The sequence below is a fragment of the Leiobunum rupestre genome, chromosome 6, assembly GCF_980474605.1.
Source record: "Leiobunum rupestre chromosome 6, qqLeiRupe1.1.hap1, whole genome shotgun sequence".
In the NCBI taxonomy this organism is placed as follows: Eukaryota; Metazoa; Arthropoda; class Arachnida; order Opiliones; family Sclerosomatidae; genus Leiobunum; species Leiobunum rupestre.
Window position 1 is genome coordinate 48,287,720 of NC_143389.1, and position 20,883 is coordinate 48,308,602.

The 20,883-nt window shown below is 36.9% G+C and overlaps 4 protein-coding genes and 1 long non-coding RNA gene across 7 annotated transcripts; 1 reads left to right on the plus strand and 4 right to left on the minus strand.

Moving 5' to 3' along the window:
- Positions 1-2,264: 2,264 nt before the first annotated feature.
- On the minus strand, positions 2,265-4,517 carry LOC149941291 (uncharacterized). The gene is made up of 2 exons (XM_090178909.1): positions 4,437-4,517; positions 2,265-3,482 (listed from the first exon to the last, which is right to left on the minus strand). Exon 2 carries the CDS (start codon positions 3,419-3,421, stop codon positions 2,909-2,911), a length of 513 nt encoding a protein of 170 aa, XP_090035035.1. The 5' UTR covers positions 3,422-3,482; positions 4,437-4,517; the 3' UTR covers positions 2,265-2,908.
- A 3,859-nt stretch (positions 4,518-8,376) lies between these two features.
- On the minus strand, positions 8,377-12,122 carry LOC149941292 (uncharacterized). The gene is made up of 6 exons (XM_090177411.1): positions 11,948-12,122; positions 11,827-11,884; positions 11,580-11,767; positions 11,340-11,498; positions 8,652-8,751; positions 8,377-8,584 (listed from the first exon to the last, which is right to left on the minus strand). Exons 1-6 carry the CDS (start codon positions 12,077-12,079, stop codon positions 8,460-8,462), a joined length of 762 nt encoding a protein of 253 aa, XP_090033537.1. The 5' UTR covers positions 12,080-12,122; the 3' UTR covers positions 8,377-8,459.
- On the plus strand, positions 11,652-17,344 carry LOC149941293 (very long chain fatty acid elongase 4-like). Of its 3 annotated transcripts, XM_090177407.1 has the most exons (8): positions 14,875-15,048; positions 15,156-15,304; positions 15,657-15,767; positions 15,836-16,023; positions 16,089-16,169; positions 16,229-16,400; positions 16,464-16,591; positions 16,652-17,344. In XM_090177407.1, the coding sequence occupies exons 3-8, from the start codon at positions 15,692-15,694 to the stop codon at positions 16,829-16,831; spliced, it is 825 nt and encodes a 274-aa protein (XP_090033533.1). In that variant the 5' UTR covers positions 14,875-15,048; positions 15,156-15,304; positions 15,657-15,691; the 3' UTR covers positions 16,832-17,344. The 3 variants fall into 3 exon arrangements, with proteins under 3 accessions (XP_090033534.1, XP_090033533.1, XP_090033532.1); XM_090177408.1 differs by lacking the exons at positions 14,875-15,048; positions 15,156-15,304 and adding an exon at positions 11,652-11,781; XM_090177406.1 differs by having other exon boundaries at positions 14,875-15,304.
- LOC149941294 (uncharacterized) lies at positions 13,042-14,469 on the minus strand. Its single transcript, XM_090177410.1, has 5 exons — positions 14,150-14,469; positions 14,038-14,095; positions 13,756-13,952; positions 13,407-13,562; positions 13,042-13,349 (listed from the first exon to the last, which is right to left on the minus strand). The coding sequence occupies exons 1-5, from the start codon at positions 14,276-14,278 to the stop codon at positions 13,125-13,127; spliced, it is 765 nt and encodes a 254-aa protein (XP_090033536.1). The 5' UTR covers positions 14,279-14,469; the 3' UTR covers positions 13,042-13,124.
- LOC149941295 (uncharacterized) lies at positions 16,058-17,389 on the minus strand. The gene is made up of 2 exons (XR_016481151.1): positions 17,303-17,389; positions 16,058-16,297 (listed from the first exon to the last, which is right to left on the minus strand). It is a non-coding gene; the product is annotated as an uncharacterized LOC149941295 (long non-coding RNA).
- Positions 17,390-20,883: the final 3,494 nt, after the last annotated feature.

Here is a 20,883-nt window from a genome sequence, read left to right on the forward strand (position 1 = left end):
AGCTCTCAGTATTCGAATCTAGGGTACGAGTTTAAATTATCTTTGTTGGGGCTAACCACTCTTAGAAAGTCTGTACACCGATTACGCCGGATTACACTTAGATTAGCACTGCCAAAGGCAGGGACTTCAAAGATTACGCGTAATCCCATTAGTACAGTCAAAGGTACGGCTCTGTACACCGATTGCGCGGAGTGATCAGCCCCTCAGATCTAGCGTTACAAATGATTATGTGTGATATTATGATATACTTGCTTGTTTTAAAGTTAATAAACGTTATGTAAGTAACGTAACCAATTTTTATTTTCCTATTTTCCCTACCTAATTTTAAATTTTCCCCCCAATTCCCCCCCTTCTGGGTCAGTGGCTCTCAATAAAAATAAACTTAAGTTTGACAGACAGCGTTCCAATATTTCGGCGATGTATTTAAATCAATACACCGATTCTCGAACTTTCCAACATGTATGTATAATTCAATGAGACTGAATATTAATTAGGGCGTGTTTACCGCGCCGCTTGTTATCGTAATTGGCTATTTGGTGCTCGAGATAGAAGGCGATATATTCGTTGAAACCATTTTCCCGTAAACAATTTAGCCTCGAGCCGGTGCCAGCTTGCGGGAGAAGGTGGAAATTTCCCAATTTCGCCCGCAGCGAGTTGAATAAAGTGTAGCTGTATCATTTCAAGCCTATTTGATCGCGGTCTATTCTTTGAGAAGAGGTTTAATCGTTTGATAAGGCGCCTTTTCAATTTTGCCTAGAAATGAAGAATTCACGGCGTGAAGGGGCGTTCATTTTCCTTTGTGGCTGAAAACTCGCCCGTCTCTAATGTAAATCGAATGAGTTGGTTTCTTTTGTCTATTATTTTTCTAATTGTTTAGGAAAGTCGGTAAAGTTCTTAAATGGAAAACGGATATTACTAACGCGAAAGATTAAAAGTATGACTAAATCAATTCTTATCTCCCTTTAGTTCACTTAAGACTGTACAATTTTAACAAATGTTTCTATAAAAGAAAGAAATATAATATAATAAAATACGAAATGCTGCCCTTACCTCACGATACAAAATTTTATAGGTCAATTTACAAATTGCTTAGCGGGAAACAAGCATTTAAGGTAAATCTCTAAAAGGCTCTTCTCTATGGTGCCAATTTAATTCTTTTGGCGGGAAGGGAAACACTGATTGGTTACGTAAAACAACTTCTAACCTAAAAATATTTTAAATTTGAGGATAAAAACGCGTTTTCTCTGGTTTTCCACTTAATCAACGTAACAAAAAAGTCAGTCTACCAACAAAACAGTCTATGTACACCGTACACGGAAATTAAAGGCCTAGGTTCACCCCTCTTTGCCAAAAAAGGGTTCAAACATCCTTTTTACTTCCTCCTCGAAACCCCACCATTGATAGCGACGGGTCAGCTCGCTCTCCTGACCTCTCCATGTGGAAGGATTAAGTCCGGCATTGTTAGCCCTGTCAAAATTGTCAGCAGTTACAATGCCCTTGAGAACCGCGAAGTCCGAATTACGAGGTGACCGTCGCTATATACGGGGATAGCGAAGGGAAAAGCAAAAAGATGTTTCAACCCTTTTTCGACACTGGGGGATGAAATTATCTGAAACTAGGCCTTTAAAGTACCTTTAATACAAGAAGTCCACGTTAGTTTATCGAAAGAGATCCATACATAATTAAATGTCATATATATTAATAAGGCGAAGGTATTTTGAAAGTTTCGATCTCTTTTTGCAGGAGCGGAGAAAATTGGAAGTTGACCAATCCATCGAGAGGGGTTCCTCTTTTCCCATTTTCATCTCCCCCTCGGATCCATCCGCGGCGCGCAGTTTCAAGCGACACGCATTCTACAGATGTTTTTTTCACGCTCGGCTTGTTTATTTTGATCGAAATAGGCTCCCTTCGACGTCTATTTTCATTGAGTTCGCGCGAAGCCAATGAGAAAGCAACGGCCGAGTATTTATATTTACCGAAAAGTCACGGCTATCTGGACTTGGACAAAACGAAGCCTCGCACTCGGAGTTTGGTCGCGTTGATTTTAACCCGTTTCTTCAACTTTGACCGTAGTGTCGGCTGATCCTGAAAAATTCGCCAAAGATGCTATAAATCAAAAAGAAATTGCTTTTGGCTGTCACGTACTTTAAGAAAGAGAAACACGTGAATGTAAAATAGTACGTCCAATTTTATAAATGCGAGGAATGAATACAAACTGGAAATTTATTTTATTGTTTTTAACTTTTATACTATACAAACGCGGTTCATGTTTCGTTAGTAATTATTAGATCGTCAACAATATTTTGAGCCACCGGTTATTTATCCTGCGTGTTGTCTACAGGTGGTTCTTTCAAGGTTTTCAGGAGAGGGGGGGCGAGGGGAGTTGAATGTAATGGTATTCTATTGACAGGACATGGTTTTCGGCAGATTTAATCTTTTTAATCTTAATTTTAGAACGATAATTAGTATTATTTTGGGGAATTTTAATCTTAAATAAATTAATTAATTTCGTACAAAAGATTTGGATTTAAAGGGAGTAGATTCTAAAAATTCGATTCGTATTTAAGGTAGCTAGCATCTGATAAACCTAGTGGCAGACATGGGCGTCCGCAGGGGGGGGGGAACGGGGCAAATGTCTCCCTTTTATGACCTATAAATACACTAATAAAGGTATGAAGTTGCTTCCCCCTTTTGACTAAGTATGAAGATTTCCCCCCTTTGAAAACTTTCTGCGGGCGCCCCTGGTGGCAGAAATGTCAAATTTGTCGATCCACCACAAATATGGACATTTCCATATTTATACTCCCTTTAAGCCGCAATCTTAAAACGGATTTGGATTTTACTAAGTGAGCGAGTATATTCTGAGTTAAACTCCAGAGAATCGTTTGAGAATCTAAGGCGTACAGTTTCAAACTAAGGTTTCGCGCCTGGATTCTAAGCCCTCCAAGTTGGCCGCGTGTTCGCTGCAGTCGCTGCCGCGCGACTGCAGCTGCAGGCGACGACTGAAATGCCTGGCCGACAAGTACTTGTTCTCGATGAGGGTGAGCTGGCGAGCGCGACTCAGAATCTCCATCAGCGACTTCTCCTCTTCGTACTGGCGGCGCTGGCGGTGGATGTATTTGATCATCAGGACGACGATGCTGAAGGCGTAGAACATGAGAACGACGATGATGTAGAGCAAGGCTCGCTTCGATTCCTGGTTTTTCAAGAGAAGGGCCGCCGCTCGCTTCCGCTCCGTGTCCTCGACGGACTCCTCTTCAGCCGCCGGAAACGGGAAAAGGTTCGCTCGCTGATGGGACATTTTTCTGCTGCGCTCTTGAATCGAATCAATGATAGCGGTCAAGTTACGAAAACATTCCATTTGTTGATTCGAAACCGACGCGTTTTCGAAAGGTTTGAATTGCGGGATCACTGGCGCCATCTAGACTTGGGCGGGAAAAGAGTCTCTTTTTCAAACTGACGATCACGCTCCGCAATTGAAACTAACAAAAGAAGGATAAACTAATCAACGCAATTATTTAGCGACGAATCGAAAGTGTTCCGCGGTTATTCGAAAGTGGGGTAAATTGCTCCATTCGTGTCTTTGAAACTAATTAAAATAGTAATTTAAGTACCTTTACATTCTATAATCATCAGTTAGTGCTCTTTAAAAAATACGTTTCGCCAAAAGTATATAAAGTATCTCTGACGTCACATGTGACGTGAAAGTATCTATCTACGCTATGAGAACGAAAAGTATATCTTTGCAGGTTCCAGAGAGTTTTTAATAGGAAACAATTTCCCACCAAACTGTTGCTGAAAATTCATATCGTGTTTTATTGAAGCTAAAGATTTAAAAATTTCACTATCACACTTAGGTGTAAAACAAATTTTGGCAATTTAATAATTTCAGTCGGTATATGATCCAAAGTTGGTAATTTTGGTTTTCATCTTGCTATACTACTAATGCAGTAAAGTGTATTTTCTTAGGCTTCCGTTGAATTTAAAAATTCAATTTTATATCCTATATAGATAGATACTTCTCTCATAACAAATATTTAATATACTTCTGATATGATGTACTTCTCCCGCACAATTTTTTCTTTCGAAATGTATTTTCTAAATCAACTTCTTCAAAAAAGAGATTTAGTTAATATATACTTCTGGATTTGGATTTCAAGCGAAACGCACCCGTCCATATTGCACGAATCAAGCGAACATGGTAGCGTTAGTGACCTACGTCTGTACCTCCTGCTTTGTCCACAAATTTAAAAAGTAAATCGAATATATCCAAGGACGACGAATTAAGGTATAAAACTAGCTAAAATAGGCTATCCTAACTACGCTAAACTGATTTCCGTCATTACATAATTCCTTTCAAAGTATTTCGAAGCCATGGATATTTTTTAAACTCTCTTTAGTATTCTACAAGTTATAACTTAAAACAAACAACTTACCTGCGTTTTATTACTATTATACTATTTAGATAATATTCCGGTTCATATTTTTGTCGAGTACATGACGTCCAAAGAAATCGCGGCTACTTTCGAAGTTGAAAAGGTCGCTTGTCAGACGCGCGATTCCGGCAGAACTTGTAGCGCATTCCGTAAGATATGGATAAAGGATGGTACCGGGAATAACTATTCTCTATTTGGGGAGCCTCATCGGAAAAGGCACTCTTTGGCGATGCTACGAAGCTCCGCCCACTTCGGCACGCGTCATCGGAGCGCCTCCGATCCTTGTTGGTTGGCTTCCCGGCAGCTTCTTTTTTCTTAACGCCAATCTCGGCGCCTCGCTTTATAAGCTCGCGTTACTTGGGAATTTGCATAGAAATGAACTAATTCCCATTGTTACTTCTTAGTGTTATTAAGGAATAATCCTTTGACGAAAAAAGGGTAACCTAAATCCCTTAGTCCAAAAAGATCTCGACTCTGTTGTTTAATGGGGGAATTATTCATTACGATCATTGGAAGTTGATGACGAAAATATGAAATGCATTCTATTACACGTTGCCTTAATTCCAAAACCAGTTATTTATTTAAAACTGGTAAATCTCGATAATAAATAAATAATTTATTTATTAAATATTTTGAGTATAAATGAAGGTTTAATCGCCAAACAACAAGCACATAAGGGGATTTATTTGGTTTTCGAACAAGGCAGATAACAAATTAACCAGGACGCGATTAGAAACATCCTTCGTTCAAACAAGGAATACATAAATTTATCTGTAAGAATGGATAACTAAGGATCTTGTGGATATGACGTATATTAGATGCTTCTCCTTGTCATATTTGGGATATTAAATTTTTATTAATAATATCCTTTGTCAAATAAATCTTCTTGAAATTGAAAACGAGACAAGTTCCTCTAGCGCGATGTTTGTTGTTGACTTTGGAATATTAAAGTGTCTCTTTCATTTTAGTCACTAAATATATGAGTGTTTTCCATAATCGTCAATAAATATTCGAGAGGAACCGCCGTCGGCTGGAAAATACAAAAATACAATACGCAAAAGTCAACTTTCTTGGGAATATTTAAAAATAAAAATGTTCGTAAACTAATTACAAACTTGTTAGAAACTGTAGCAAAATATTATATTTATTCTATAAATTAGTCAGATTTAGATGACGGCTTTCGCAAATCTTCTCCCTACGGTTAATTAGCATTAATTTTATGTAAATATAAATTAATGTTTTCTTAGTGACTTAGTTTTAAGAAAATATCCAAGAAAGTTCGAAGAAGTTTTCGGTGCTTACTAAGCCGGGCCGAGAAAATAACCCCTCAGGCTGAAAATCGAACGGCGCTCGTTACGAGGCAGCCGGAAATCCGACTTTCCTGTTCCTTTTTTTTTTTAATGTAAATCAACGGAAGGATTTTTCCCTCGAAATTATAAGCGAGCAGTCATCGATTTTAAGGCCTAGTTTCCATTAGGCCAAAAACTCCACGACGTTTAGCTTCGACGCACAAAAATCCCCGTTAGGCCTAATACAATATTTTTGCGTCCGCCCTCGCCGTCGTCGCGTTTCTGTCTTAGTGAAAACCAGCCTTAAAGGAGAACTGTCACCACCCTAAAATTGGTTAAAAACCATTTAAATGAGTAGAGGACGTCCGCAAATGGTTATACAAAAAATTTCATGTTAATATTTCCAGTATTTGATTTATTATAAGCAACCAAATTTCGTGTTTTATCCCCCCGACTCGAGAATCTCAGAACCGATTGGTTGAACCTACCTGCAGCGCCATCTCGTGAACGAAATATTTTTCCCCCGGTTTTATCGTTTTTCGGTCGGAACTGTCGTCTGCTACGACATTCTCCTTGGATTTTTAACCTAGTTATATTGGTAGATTGTAGTTTATCGTGTTTTTAATATGCCTTTCACGCCACCCTTTCTGAAATTGTTGCCGCTTTATTCTTCTGGCGCTGCACGTAGGTTCAACCGCGATTTCTGAAATTTTTGGAGCCGTTTTATGTAGGTTTCGGAAAAAGTAGCGTAACTTTTAAAATACTTTTCCAATAACTATAAAATTTCAGGGACATAATTATTAATATATTTTATATCTTTCTGTAAAAAAAAACTCGTAAATTTTGGTTTTGGTGACAGTTCTCCTTTAAGTCGTCCAATCGAGCGTGTCGCCCGAAAACGTACTTTCGCGTCCTTTTCCTTTGTATGTCAGACGAGTTAGAGCAAGCGTACGTCGACGTAAGACTTGAAACGGGGCTAATAGAAACGGAGGTTTATTGAGCGCTGATCGGTTGGAAAAAAGGGACCTTTACCTCAACGCTCATTAGGCCCGAATGTCAGCCGAATCTGCCTTGGGTTACCCCTTCTTTTCCTCCTCGGGTTTCAATTGGGTCCATTAATAACTCGATATTTTGGGACATCCCCGCGTCATTCCCGTTTTGCCGCACCGATTCATTAGCAACAATTTTGGGTTAATTTGAAATATGTTAGCTTAGGGGGGGGGGAGCGAGTACGTTTTTGGTAGCCCGCTATGTTAACAATTCCTTTTCCCAACTATATATAATTTTCTATAGGAGCGCTTTGAGTTTTGGTTGACCTTCAAAATGTCAGTTCAACGTTAATTCGCTTCGTTAGCGTTTCTGAAATTCTAACTCGAGCCCGTTTACGGCAACCCCGAATTTTTGGTTGTCGAGAAAAATCAATTTATAATTTAAGCTTTCAGCGTATGACCCTAAAAGGTTTATCTAGACGTTTCGGACGTCAAGCTATTTTTCTCATTCTGTTGAAGATATTCGTTAACGCTAACCTCAATACGGATGCTTCGTGCAAGTGGGGTGGTAGAGTGGTTAGCACTTTCGCCTCGCAGCTAGAGGAGCCGGGTTCGATCCCAGCTTGTGGCACTGAGTGAAAAACTCGGAACAACTCCTTCTGCGTTGTGTTTACAAGTTCTCTCCCCACTGGATTAAGGGGTTTTCCCCCGAGTTCTTCGGTTTCCCCTTCCATATAAACTTGTTGAGGTTAACGGTAATAGTTAGTGTAGGGAGCTGTTGGCTCGCGTGGCATGCAGGGCTTGCCACCACCCTCCTACGCATTGTAACCCGTCCACCTGTATTAAAGGCTTCAAAAGTCGCTTGACGACTTAGGCCTAAGGTGGTGCCTTGGGTATTAGCCTAGCTGATTATTATTATTATTATATCCATTAAAAGTTAACCGTTTGTTACGAAATCTCCATTTCGAATTAATTGCATTTTAGTCTATTCAACTTCAGCACTGACGTAGACAAGAAGGATTAAATTTCACTATTTCAAACTACCCCTTGAGCCTGGATTTTGTATTAAATACCACTGCCCCCCCCCCCCCCCGCCGCTATATAACTTAACATAGCGTAAGTGTAGCCTTCCTTGAACAATTCTGGCTTTGGGAATAAATATTTATAATAGCATAAGTAACCTAAAGTAAAGTATGACGTTGAACGATTTATGTTAAGGATAATCTAGCGGTCACAGAATGATTGCGTAATACAGGAAATTCGAACTGACATTGTGAGTGTTTATAATAGTCATTTTGTTTTTGTTCAACAATTCATTATTATATTTCCAAAGTATGTTTTATTTTTGCTTTTGAAAATGTTCCAATTTTCAATACGCCTTGGTTGTTCCGTCATAAAGGCTGGCAACGGCTATTTCCTGGGCGCCGTTACTTCACCTGACCGTTCTTGTCATTGGCGGAACAGAATATCATTAAAAAGATAAGTGTTGGAAGAGAAGTGGGGGTCAATATTTAAATGATAATAGGTATTTTATGATTTGGACGTTTTTCAAATACTAAGATAGCTGTAGCTTTAAAAGGGGCTAACATGTTTTCGTCCACCCGTTCTGAATGCATGACCTGTAGACCTGTGTGAGCAAATGGGTTGGAACATTGGAGTGTATGATGTGTGAATGTTAAAATTTTATTTTACAGCCAAATTACAAAAGTTACAAAGATTAATATTAATTTCTAATACTTTTGAGTTCACCAGTCTAAAATTTTCCCATCATAGTTTATCATTCGGCCAGCGTGATCTTCCCCAATGACCTTGATGGTGTTTAACACGTGGGTGATGCTTTGAGATACAGTCAGATCGGCGCCTTTGCCACCTAGCGCAATCAAATGAAATTAGGCTTGCTAATTATTTCCGATGCCGATCGAATTTGTAGTAATCACCCATATCCGTTTCAACCCAACCAGGATGAATGGCCACAACCAGGATCCCGTTTTCCTTCAAATTCCGCGACATTATTGATGTGGCTGAATTCAACGCCGTCTAGAAGAGAAAGTTTTCATTTTACAAAGTAAAGTGTAGCGTTTTTACTGTTTCTTTTTGCCGTGCTATCAAAGAACTTTCACTGGCACCGAATTCGTAAAGGCCGAGTGATTATCAGTGATATTTAGCAGGGTTGGCAGACAAGTGCAAAATCGCGAGTGATATTCATAGAAATCGGATAACAAACTAGAACGATTTTTGACAAGGTTGGTAAAATACTGCGTATAATTTTTTTGAAATTAGAACTTTTAAAAAACCCTGCCTTTGGTCCATGCTTTTCGTTTGGCTGGCAACGAAAGTTACGCCATCGGTGCCAAACTGGTGAACTAACACTCCATTTCGCCTAAGATTAAATGGCCGACTTTAGCTCGACGCTAACGCGGTTTTTTTAAATCTTTAAAGTAACTTCTGTTTAATTAAAGTTGAAGAATGGCTCAAAACTGCGTAATTAAATCGTGTAAGAGTACATACTCAAAAGAAAACATATCTTTTCACAGGTTAGTGTTAGAAATAGTTTTCTTTTTACCATAATTTCCAATCGCTAAGAACGCACTAGAAAACGCGTTTCTTTCAAATCATAGAAAGCTAGTTTTTTTTTAATAAAAAATGAAGAATGGTTCAAAATTCCGTAATTAAATATTTTAGGAGTAATTACTCAAACAAAAACATATCTTTTCAGAGGTTACTGTTAGAAATAGTTGTTTTACGAGCAATGGTTATGGGGGAAACCGGTGCACAGTAATGGTTTATCGCGAATATCTACGTTAGTATTGGTACGGCTATAAACCCAAGTATGAACATTAGGGTCCGGCTATTTGTCAGCCATTCGATTAAGCGTTCTAGTTTGTTATCCGATTTCTATGGTTCTCGCTTATGTTTATCGCCATCACAAAAAACCTGACGATTCTTCCATAGAATAGGCTTCTAGCTTAGGAAAGATAGCGCCATCTACTTTAATATCTGTCAACTTAATGAGTGAATAAATAGCAGACGACTTTTGATTAAGAATGTTCTTTAACTGAAACGTTCGGCTTTTGGCTACGTTCAGTGTAGCTCAACGGTCTCAACGTTGACAACTTTTTTTCACTGAACGGTTTTTGTAATTTCCGGTTTTGACGTCACGTCGGCAACGTTAGCTCAACAAACTCAAATGATTGAAACTTAATTGTTTAAAGGGAATGGCTACGTTCAGCAGCAGTCAACGGAAAAAAAAACCCGATGGATGTGATATTTTCCACCGATGAGCTTTTTCGTCATAATGACGTCGTAAGTTGCTGAACGCTTTTATTCAGTCACCGGTGTTTTTTTAAAATGCCGTAGCTTTTATAGTAGTTTTCCGTCAGAAATGACGTCAGTCATCGGAAAAACCGACTCCTACAGCCGATTACTTCGGTGAGTAACCGATGACTATCGTAACGTCAAAACCGGAAACGCGTACAGTAGGAAACCGATGTCAACGATTAGTAATCGGTGAGTCCGATGAGCTCTGCTGAACCACGGCCAAATTTGATTTCTCGCGCATCTCTCGCGCTACAGCGGCCATCTCATTCGTTGACGTTTCTGTGTTAACCTATGAGCAAAAGATGTGTATGACGTCAGCGCCCCTAGCGGATTATTATTTTTAGTATAGTTTTTACATTGAAGAAAATATAACCACCGAGCGTGGCGCTGACCTCCTACACATTATAGTACAGTATAATGGGGGGTAATCCTTGCTCGCGGAATTTCGACGAATGTGTTGGCCGTAGTAGCGCGAACAGCGCGTGATCAAAGTTGGCCGTGGCTGAACGTACCCCAGGTTTCTTCGTTGTTAAACGGAATCGTGACGTCACAGCACACGGGAAGGCTAGTGATATTTTATAAAAATTACAACAATCCTTAAAAAAGCGTTCAGCAAAAGTCTCAACGGAATCAACGCAAACGACCGTTAAGCTTCACCAAGGACAGTATCTACTGTCCTTGGCTTCACTGAACCTGAACGTAGCCAACATATCGATAAATTTTGTAATGAGCAGACGGCTTTCACACATTCGATTACAAAATCAGTCGGTAGGCGGCGATACTTCTGACCAAAGTTTAAACTACGCACGAAGCGTATTATAGAGTAGTGAAGAATTGAGCCATCTCTTTCAGCTTAGACCAAAAAGCTAAGCTTTCAGTGTCATACAATTTTTATTATGATCCTTATGGTAAGACTAAAATCACCCCCCCCCCCCCTTGCTCCACAATTTGTGTTTTAAATTATTTTAACCATAAGTAAAATAATAATATAAGTATGACACTTTAAGATTTCAGTTAATGATAGCCTGCAGTAGAGTGATTGCGTAATCGTAAACTCGTCCATTCTTTCTTTCTTTGCTGCCAAATTAGTTTGATGTCTTTAAATACAAGCGAATGATTGACCGATTTCATGTGGTATTATGATGGTTGTGTTTTGACGTTCAGGCCTGTGGATCATTTTTTGGAGTAATATCATACATAACAAATACAAGTCTCTTTTTTCAATGACCTTATTTCATTTAAAAAAAATGAGCGTTTTTTAAATAGGAAGTGGTAAACTTATACAAATATAAATTGAGTTAAATTACCTTGCTTATTCTGTAAGCTTCAATTTCACGTCCTATGTTCATGTCAACATGAGAAAATGCCGCTATTAATCCAGTAATGTTGACAATGGCAGCTTTCTCAGCACTTAGGATGCATTCTGACTTCTTAGCTGCAGATTTCTTCAGGAGAGGTAGAAAATTCTAACAAATATGAAACTATATTAACTTATTAAGTGACTGAAGCTCTATATTATGATTATACGAAACTAAAAAGAAGCTAACATCTGAAATTAGAATGGGCGCAATAGTATTAATTTGAAAATGTTCCATGTAGCTTTGAGCAGAGGTGCCTGGAAATGGAGTTATTCCCATAATCCCTGCATTATTGATAACCAAAGTTAATCCATCGTCTCCAACAACTTTGGTTACATACGCAGCCGCTGCCTTGATTTGATCTTCATTGATTACTTCTGCAATTATTTTTGTAAGTATTAATATTTATTTTTCTGTTTTCCTAATTAAAGTTTACCCAATTTAACTAAATGAACAGCAGTTTGCTGACTCAATTCCTTTAGCTTCTTTAATTCCTGTTTTACTCTCAATATTAGTTTTAAAAGTAAGTAGTGAAAATTAAAAAGATTTATTATTACTTGGGCTTTTTCAGGATCTCTGCAAGATGCAAAAATAAATTTTGGTGGTGTAGCTGAGCTTAAAAATTGTTTAACAAATTCTAGTCCAATTCCCCGGTTACTTCCAGTAATAAAAACACTTTCAATTGCCATGTTTATAATAACTGCCAAAAAGCTAACTGTTCTTGCCAAACTAAAACCGAGCTACTGGAATGATTTTTCTTATCAGGAAAAATCTTTAGAAAAGTCTAAAATCCTCCCTTCCTCCACTGCTTTGTAAAATACTGATAAGTTGTCCCCCCCCCCCCCCCCTCTTCGTCGAAATAAACCTCACCCATTATACAGGGTGTATACAAACACGATCAAGTGTTAATAACTCAAAATGTATTTTAGCTACGAATTTGAAAGTTTCAGGACATAATTTATAGGATGTGCAGGAAGTAATTTGACCAAGTTTATTTTCATGTTAATAAGAACCACCTATGGACTGCATTGAAAAGAATTTTAAAACACGCGAATAGGTAGAATAAAAAAGTAACTTTTCATTATCGACTATTTTACTTATTCGCGTATTTTATCACATTATTTCCAACACAGCCTTCTTGTTTTGTCTAAATCCCTCGACTTGATATTGGTAAAATTAGGTAGGATCATGAAAGCTATTTAGACCTCAAATTTGATGGGGAACATGTTTCTAATTGAAACCAACTTTATATATCTAATGGTTCTTGAGATACATTTTAAATGACCTTCAAGACGTGGTTCAAGGTCATTAATCTTTTCGAATCAAATATCCTCATGCACGAGCTACGTGATCTGAAAATTTAAAATCCGTATTAAAATCAATTTGGACTTAATAGCACTGGATCGTTGTTTGTTTACACCCTGTATAGTGGCATCTATAGAGTATAATATCTACTATCACAGATTTCAAAATTACGTTTTTGCACGTGACAATACCTTTACATTGCGAGGTATGGCCGGCATATTTACCTGCTTTTAACATGCAGGCGTATTTTAACGCGCAAAATTAATTTTAAGATCCACCGATTATAAATTTTCCTAACCGTAAATTAGAAAAAAAAAATTATTCCTATATATTATTTCTTTTCATATTTTAAATCAATTTTATTATGTTGAAGTATGCAGTACATCTACAAATATTTTTTTAATTTTTGCAATAATTGAAACACTTTTACTACCATGGTATTGGTTTCCCATCTCTGCTTATAAAACTACCATGATTGCTTTCATTAAGGCTATTCATGGTTTTTAATATAGCAGAGACACTTTTATCCGCAGTTATCATAGCTTGAGCTCCTCCCATATCCGTTTTTACCCATCCAGGGCAAAATAACGTAACCAAAATTCCATCATCTTTAATATCATGCGCAATAGCTTTCATGGCTACATTCAGAGCAGTCTAAAAATACATAAATTTATAGGCATTTATTCGGACGACTCAATCTGTTAAAATTACTTTGCTAGCTTTGTAAGGCAGCATCGGAAATAAAGATTTGGTGTTTGTTTGTTGTATTGATGAAATTGTGGAAGAAATGTTGATAATTGCTGCTTTATTGCAACTCAAACCCCCAGGCACATTGGCGGAAGCTGTTTTTAGCAGAGGCAAGAATGCCTGTAAAGTTTACAGTAATTACATTAAATTTATAAAAAAACTGGTATTGCTATTAAAGGGCCACACCGGTGTTTGAATTTGATCTGTTTCACAACATAGCATTGGTCATATCTGCTACCACGTGCTAAATTTTGGCTGAATCTTCCAAATGCTGGTGTGGCCCTTTAATCTTGAATTTCCATTATATATATACCTGAGTTAGGAGTATTGGTCCAGTTGTATTAATGGCAAAATGTTTTGCTGTTTCATTTGGTTCAATATTGGGCAACGCTGATGCTTTAGTTTTGTTATAATATCCAGCATTATTTATTAACAAATTTAAGCCATCATTTCCTACAATACCTGCCACTAATTTGCTGGCAGATACTATTTGGGAATTGTCAGTTACATCTATTAAATGAAATAAATAATTCATAACCAGAAAAAATTTCAAATTAATAACCAGATAATTTTTATAAATCATTTAAAATTTTACCTAAAGGTACTATATGAACTTGGACATTTTTCGATTGAGTTTGAATATCTTGGAGTTCCTTCAAAATACATTAAATTTAGAGTTTAATTAGGATCCAAATTTGTGTGATTACTTTAGCATCTTCTGGATTTCTGCAGGCAGCAAATATGTTTTTGGTTGCAGGATTAAATCCTTTTGCTAATTGTTTAACAAATTCTAATCCAATGCCGCGATTAGCACCTGTTATTATAACGTTCTTCATTTTTTAACAACCTTCTGTCGTGTGTTATATAAGCAGGCAATGGTGATGTAAGGCTGGCCTGCCGATAAGGAGCGATTTTTGGTTATTTATTACATATCTCCCTCTGTCCACGGTTTTTTTTTCAAAATATATATTTTTCGGAATTTGTTTGTTTTTAAACAAAACGAGTAATTTTCTTCCATAAAAGAGTACAGTATGCTTATATAGAAATCTATACTTTTCAGTCTACGACTGACAAGAGAAAACCGCTACTTTTTCCGAAATAAATTTGCGCGAAATTTAAAATTTCATCTTTCTTTTGATATTACGAATTTTTCTGAAACATCGTTTAAATAGTTTGATTGACAGCCTGTTAAAATAACAACAAAGTTAAATAACCTTTGTAGAATACCCATAGCGTCTACTTATTGATAAAACTAAATGAAAATGTTTGAGTTTCGAATATTTTTTTTATTCAAAAAAGGGCATTATCCTTAACAAAATAAAATTGCGGTACCTCAAAAATAGTCGTCGTTTATTGAAATTAAACCCTTTTGAAAATAAAATATTACACGCTTTCGCGCTTTTTAAAAATACAACGGTTTAGGGATACATATAAATCGGTTAAAAGCAATGAAAGAAGTTTATTCTATTTCATAGAAAAAAGGAATAAAATAGCTTACAATATCCCGTGGTTCCATGAAAGGCCATTTTCGAACTTTTGTTACAACAAAATAATAGGCTGGGCATCAGACTCCGAGAAGTTGAGGAGGAAGATGAAATTTTGTAGGGTAGGCCTGAAGGAAATTTAGGATGTAGTGAGGCCCCTTCTCTTTGAAATATTCGGACGCGATGATATTCGATTCAAAATGGGAGTTCCCAATAACAATTTTTATAGTTATAGATGTACTGGCATGAGAATGAAAGGAATTGTATTCCATGAGGCTGGATAAAATTTTCATTCCAAGCTAAAATTTGAAGTCATATAGAAATGTTATCTTCTTAATTTGTTAAATCCAAATTGAATGCTTAATCCATCAGTACCAGGTATTTATAACTATATTACCTTTAATATTGAATTTGTATTATTTATAAGGTTAAAAAACCCAAAATTGTATGTGCAAATGACATTGAGCCAATGAGTTTTAGAGCTGCTGTGCTGCAACTGCTTTTTGGATCAATAAATGTATAGGAGCAAATAATAAGAATCTAGTCCAATGTAACTCCCATTGTATGAGTGATCTGTGACCCTTAAAATAATATGACTTTGGTTTGAAGCTATATCAGGAAAATTCTTATCTTTGCATTATTATCTATTATATAAGAAAACCTAATTATATAACTTGAATGGTATATTTTGTAATCCAATGCGTGCCCTAATACTCTCCAATTTCTAAAGTGGTAAATTGTCTGTAATAAGTGAATCGAGTGAAGATGAACGGAACAATAGGAATACCAAAAAGTCCAACTGATGTGATGGCTATTTATCATTATTTAATGTCACTGGGAGGTAATATTTTTTTTAAAGCATTCGTAATATAACAGTTAATATATAAATGTAGTTGTACTTGAATTTAGATCCAAGGATAGAAGAATGGCCATTAATGAAAACGCCTTTTCCAACATTGGGCATTCTTTGTTTCTATTTACTCGTGGTGTATTTGGGACCAAAACTAATGAAAAATAGACTGCCTGTGGAATGTCGGGCAGTTTTAGTGGTCTATAATTTCTTTTTAGTTATAGCTTGTGCTTATCTTTTTAAAGAAGTAAGTGTTATTGCGAGAAATACTAATAAAAATGGCCAAATCCTACATATTTTATTCGAAAATAGATTCTAGAAGTTGTAATAAAAGCAAAATATAATTTTCTATGCCAGCCAGTTGATCACACTAATAGTCCATTAGGATTGAAGGTAAGGCAGGGTTTTAAAATTTTGAAAGAACTGTGATTGAATTGAATTTTCGCATTCAGATGGCCCGAGTAGTGTGGCTGGGTTTCATGTCCAAACTCTTTGAGCTCCTAGATACGGTGTTTTTCATACTGAGAAAGAAACATTCCCAAGTTACATTTCTTCATGTGTATCATCATTGGACTATCGTGGTTAATTGTTGGATTGGTTGCAAATATGTTCCTGGTGGTCATAGTAAGATTAATTTGTAGTTCATGGTTTAAAGATAATACAATATTAATGTATGGTATTTTTCAGGCTTTTTAATAGGTGCTGCGAATAGCTTCGTTCACGTAATCATGTATACCTATTACGGTCTTTCGGCTTTGGGACCCAAAGCTCAGAAATATTTGTGGTGGAAACGACATTTGACTCAACTTCAACTGGTATATTTAAATAAAAAATTAAAGAATTTCATTCAATAATTAGGATCTTTTACATTACAGATTCAGTTTATACTAATCATAAGTCACGTAATAATAGGGTTAGTTATGGACTGTGGCTATCCAAAACCCATTTTTTATTATCAACTCATCTACACGGCAGTGATGGCGGCTCTCTTTATGAATTTCTACATTCAGGCCTACCTCAAAAAGCAATCGGAAGCTTTAAAGAAACGGAAATAAGCTTGAACCGCAACTTTGGGTTAAGCCAATTTCACAATTGCAGCTTTTGCGCATTTCTTCATTATTTAATATACCAGAAATGCGAAATCCATTTTGTAAATTTCCTTAGCCACTTTTCTAATACAAGCACAATTTATACTCAGTAACATAATTAACTATGTTACTTATGTTGGTATATATATAAAATATAACAAAGCATCTAGTAACAAACTACAGATATACTGTGATAAATACAGTATTTGTGATACCTAACCAACACAAGTTCGAAGAAAAATCTTAATTTTTTTACATTATTTAAAAGTTTTTATAAAATAATTACTTTATTTACAATTAATTTTCTAGTCTAGAATCAATATATTAGTCAAAATATTTTATTGTGAAAAGTTTATTTTAAAGAATTTTATTTTTGAAACATATATAACTTTATTCACTTTAATATATTCCTGTACCATTGAAAGCATTTGCTTTTACCATTAATCTATAAAGCCAAAGTAAATCTCTTGAGAATTTCATAGCGCCACACTGACTTGTATTCCTAGTAATTTAGTATTCTCAAGTTTCTAATAAAACTTTTCAAGAAATATTTCTTTGTTTCGATCGGTCGATCTTAAAATTAATTTATCGCGCGAAAATACGTCGCCATACTATGGTATATAAGCGTGTAAATATGCCTGGTGGACCCATGGACAATATTATAGTGTCACTCGCAAAAACATAATTTCTAAATTACATCGGAGATTGTAAGGGGGGGGGGGGGGCATAACCTCGTAAAAAAGTGTATAGGGTATAATAGTACAGCCCAGGATCCTATATGTTAGAAGGATAGGTAGCCCTCCGGCCAGCCCATGTTTTCAAAATTAAGAGAGCCTCTAATCGTGGGACGTCTTGTTTCTATTCCCTCAACACGGTCAACTTTGATCTCTCGCGCTACAGCGGCTATCTCATTCGTTGACGTTTCTGTGTTAACCTATGAGCAAAAGATGTGTATGACGTGAACGCCCTTAGCGGATTATTATTTTTAGAATAGTTTTTACATTGAAGCCAATATAACAAGTTGGCAAGCCAAAATATACCTCTCCTCGGAAGAATGGTCCCTAGTGGTATCAAAAGTGGATATAAAACAGAAAGTCTGGGAGGAAAAGGGTTCGTTAGCTTTCCCAGTGGTTTCCTTCAAAAATGAGGAGCTGTTTCCCCTATACAATGATTGAGCCAATCAGGAACGACTCTGTTACGTTTGGCCTATGTCTCATGACGTCACGGTCAGAGGAAATAGTTCAGATGGGCGATGCTAGCTAACCTAGCGGTAAAACCAAGAAGCATATCCTCCTTGGTAAATCTCCCAAAGACGTTGTCTCGTTGGTTAATTTATTCCTTTTTCAAAAATTTTGCCTCTGTTAAGTTCAAGAGTCACTGTGGCTCAAGCTCGTAAGAAATATACACCAGAAGAGTTAGCTTTAAAGCCGAAAAGTAAATTTAGTCAGTGTAATTTATTTATAAAAGATTTGTATTCAATTGGTACTATACAAGCCAGTGAAGATTTAAACCAAGGCTTAACTAAAATTCCAGTAGATAGGGATGTAGACAAATTTTAGTATAGTAACATGGATTAAATAACCTTATAAGGTTATTTAATCAATGATAGTAATAACCAAGGTAATAATGCAGAATCGCAAACTGAGATTGGAGAGTTCATTTGCATATATTGGGTCACAAATTATAACTGGGTCAATTCCTTCTTCATTAAGTACTAAATTGAATACCCAATTTTTCTATGCTTACAGAAAGCCACTATCCTCCTCTTTCTTCAGAGTAATGCGAATGTAACAACTCGTGTTGAGAGCACATATCTTCTAGTAGTTCTTTTAAAGTTCGATTGTTTTTAAATTCGTTAAACACTTTAAGCCGCACACCCTTTTCAAATAAAACAAAAACGTTTTTATTAATTATCTACCTAAGCCTTGCCAAACATGTGAATTTTCACAAAGAGCAGACGCACCAAATCCAGCCCAAAGACTATATAATCAGGTGGCTAAGGAACTGAAGAAGAACTATAATATATCAGCCGATTTACGCAGGTACATGCGAGTAAAGCGCCATTTGTAATGCTCCGCCAAAGGGGGTAGGCACAAACTAGGGGCATGCTTGGGGGATCCTCATTTTTGATGGAACAGGGCTACCGGGTCCTCCCAGACTTTCTGTTTTATATCCACTTTTGGTGGTATTAATTTATCGAGACGACCCTTAAAGATATCTCCGCAATTCAGAGTTATTTACTAAAAACGTATTCTCGGTTCAATCCCGCCCGGTATAAAATTTTAATTTAAATAATTGAGACGAGTTTGATTTATTCAGAATATTATAAATTAAGTAGTTACGACAACGAGTTAGACTTACTAAAACAATGCACAATTGAATATAACCCTTTTTACAGTACATGTTTATCAGTTAAATATAATACGAAGCAAATTTTAATGAAAGAAATATCTACAGATGTTATTGGTTTTTTCTCGCTTACGAAATACTTGCCGCATCTTTAACGCTCATTTTATTTCAACACTCGTAGACTTTCAGTTGACGTTGTGACACATACCACATGAAAAAGATCAATACCATCCAATTTCCAATATCATATAATGACTGCGTTAGAAATCGTAGATATCCAAATATCCACACCAAATATATTTACAAGAAGCAAAAACCTTACCATCAACAAAGCACAGAGAGCCAATTTACTAACCGACAGCTCTTAAAGCAATAAACGTTAAATTATCGACTTTGCATTAACACAACTATATATAGGTCGATAATAAAACCCGTAAATAAATAACAAAAAACTAACAAAGTGGACCACCCACAGGGTCTACCCTTTAACCCTCTTATCTCGGCTGACTGCGCTAAAACAAGATTTGACCTTTAAAATTGCATACGTAAAAAATTTAGACTTTAAAAACCATTAATATACTCTTCCGCTAAGCTGAGTTTATAATTTTTAAAGAAGCGTAACATCTTTCGGTGGTTCTGTGGTAGAACATTCGCCTGTCATGCACAAGGGCTCGGGTTCGAAACCTGGGCGGCGCTTTCGTTTTTAATCAACAGAGAATACGCTACATTAGAGTTACTTCGATGCAATAATTTAAATGGAACACGAAATTTCGTTTTATTTAATAACAAGATTAAATCAACATAATTTCATTCGTAAAATAAGCGTTGGTGGCTGAGTGGTTAGAGTAAATCTCTTGCACGAGGCAGACCCGGGTTCGATTCCCGGCCGGCGCTAAAAAATCGCAAATTGATTCTAAGACGAATACCGTGTACAACTGGTGGAAACCCGGCCATTGGACGTTGAGAGGTAGCATTACACTCAGCACTCGGTTCGTCCCAAAGTCATTAAGTTGGAGAGGAAACGCCCATACAAACACAACAGGCTCAATACTCACAACCATCATAACACGAACACAACATCCACAACAATCATAACACAAACTCAACACCCACAACAGTCACAACACGAACTCAACATTCAAGACCTACAAAATAACAATAACGAAATATCCGGTGAGCGTTGACGAAAAAAGACCAACTAAACCCAACCGCAAAGCAATCCGTTAACGCTCACCGTCACACGGTGGTTTTGCCAACCCTTCGAGAAACTGCGTACGCAGTGATTACCCTTTGCCCCGAAAATGCGAACGCGTTCGCAGGCCACACACACATACATACACACACACACATACATACACACACACACACCCACCCACAGACGGACACGCTGGTTGTATAACCCCTCCTAGGGGACTTTGTCCCCTCGGAGAGGTAAAAACCGAGCGTAGCGCTGAACTCCTACACGTTATAGTACAGTTTATAGGGGGAAAATCCTTGCTCGCGGAATTTCAACGAATGTGTTGGCCGCTGTAGCGCGTGATCAAAGTTGGCCGTGCCCTCAAGGACAAATTTTGGCAATGCTTCCTCCATGTTTTGTCCTTGACGGAGTCTAAAGACGGATTCTCTATCGCGCATGACCCACAGACGGGGCTGCCATTTTTCGTCCCTAG

Coding starts and splice junctions, on each gene's coding strand:
- LOC149941293 (XM_090177408.1), top strand. CDS start 15,692: ATGAACGGAACAATAGGAATACCAAAAAGTCCAACTGATGTGATGGCT. Junction 15,768..15,835: donor TTATTTAATGTCACTGGGAG/GTAATATTTTTT, acceptor ACTTGAATTTAG/ATCCAAGGATAGAAGAATGG. Junction 16,170..16,228: donor ATAGTCCATTAGGATTGAAG/GTAAGGCAGGGT, acceptor TTTCGCATTCAG/ATGGCCCGAGTAGTGTGGCT.
- LOC149941292 (XM_090177411.1), bottom strand. CDS start 12,079: ATGGCAATTGAAAGTGTTTTTATTACTGGAAGTAACCGGGGAATTGGA. Junction 8,752..11,339: donor AAGCTTACAGAATAAGCAAG/GTAATTTAACTC, acceptor TTTCTCTTCTAG/ACGGCGTTGAATTCAGCCAC. Junction 8,585..8,651: donor TTGGGTTGAAACGGATATGG/GTGATTACTACA, acceptor TGATTGCGCTAG/GTGGCAAAGGCGCCGATCTG.
- LOC149941291 (XM_090178909.1), bottom strand. CDS start 3,421: ATGGCGCCAGTGATCCCGCAATTCAAACCTTTCGAAAACGCGTCGGTT.
- LOC149941294 (XM_090177410.1), bottom strand. CDS start 14,278: ATGAAGAACGTTATAATAACAGGTGCTAATCGCGGCATTGGATTAGAA. Junction 13,563..13,755: donor GACCAATACTCCTAACTCAG/GTATATATATAA, acceptor TAAACTTTACAG/GCATTCTTGCCTCTGCTAAA. Junction 13,350..13,406: donor TGCCTTACAAAGCTAGCAAA/GTAATTTTAACA, acceptor ATGTATTTTTAG/ACTGCTCTGAATGTAGCCAT.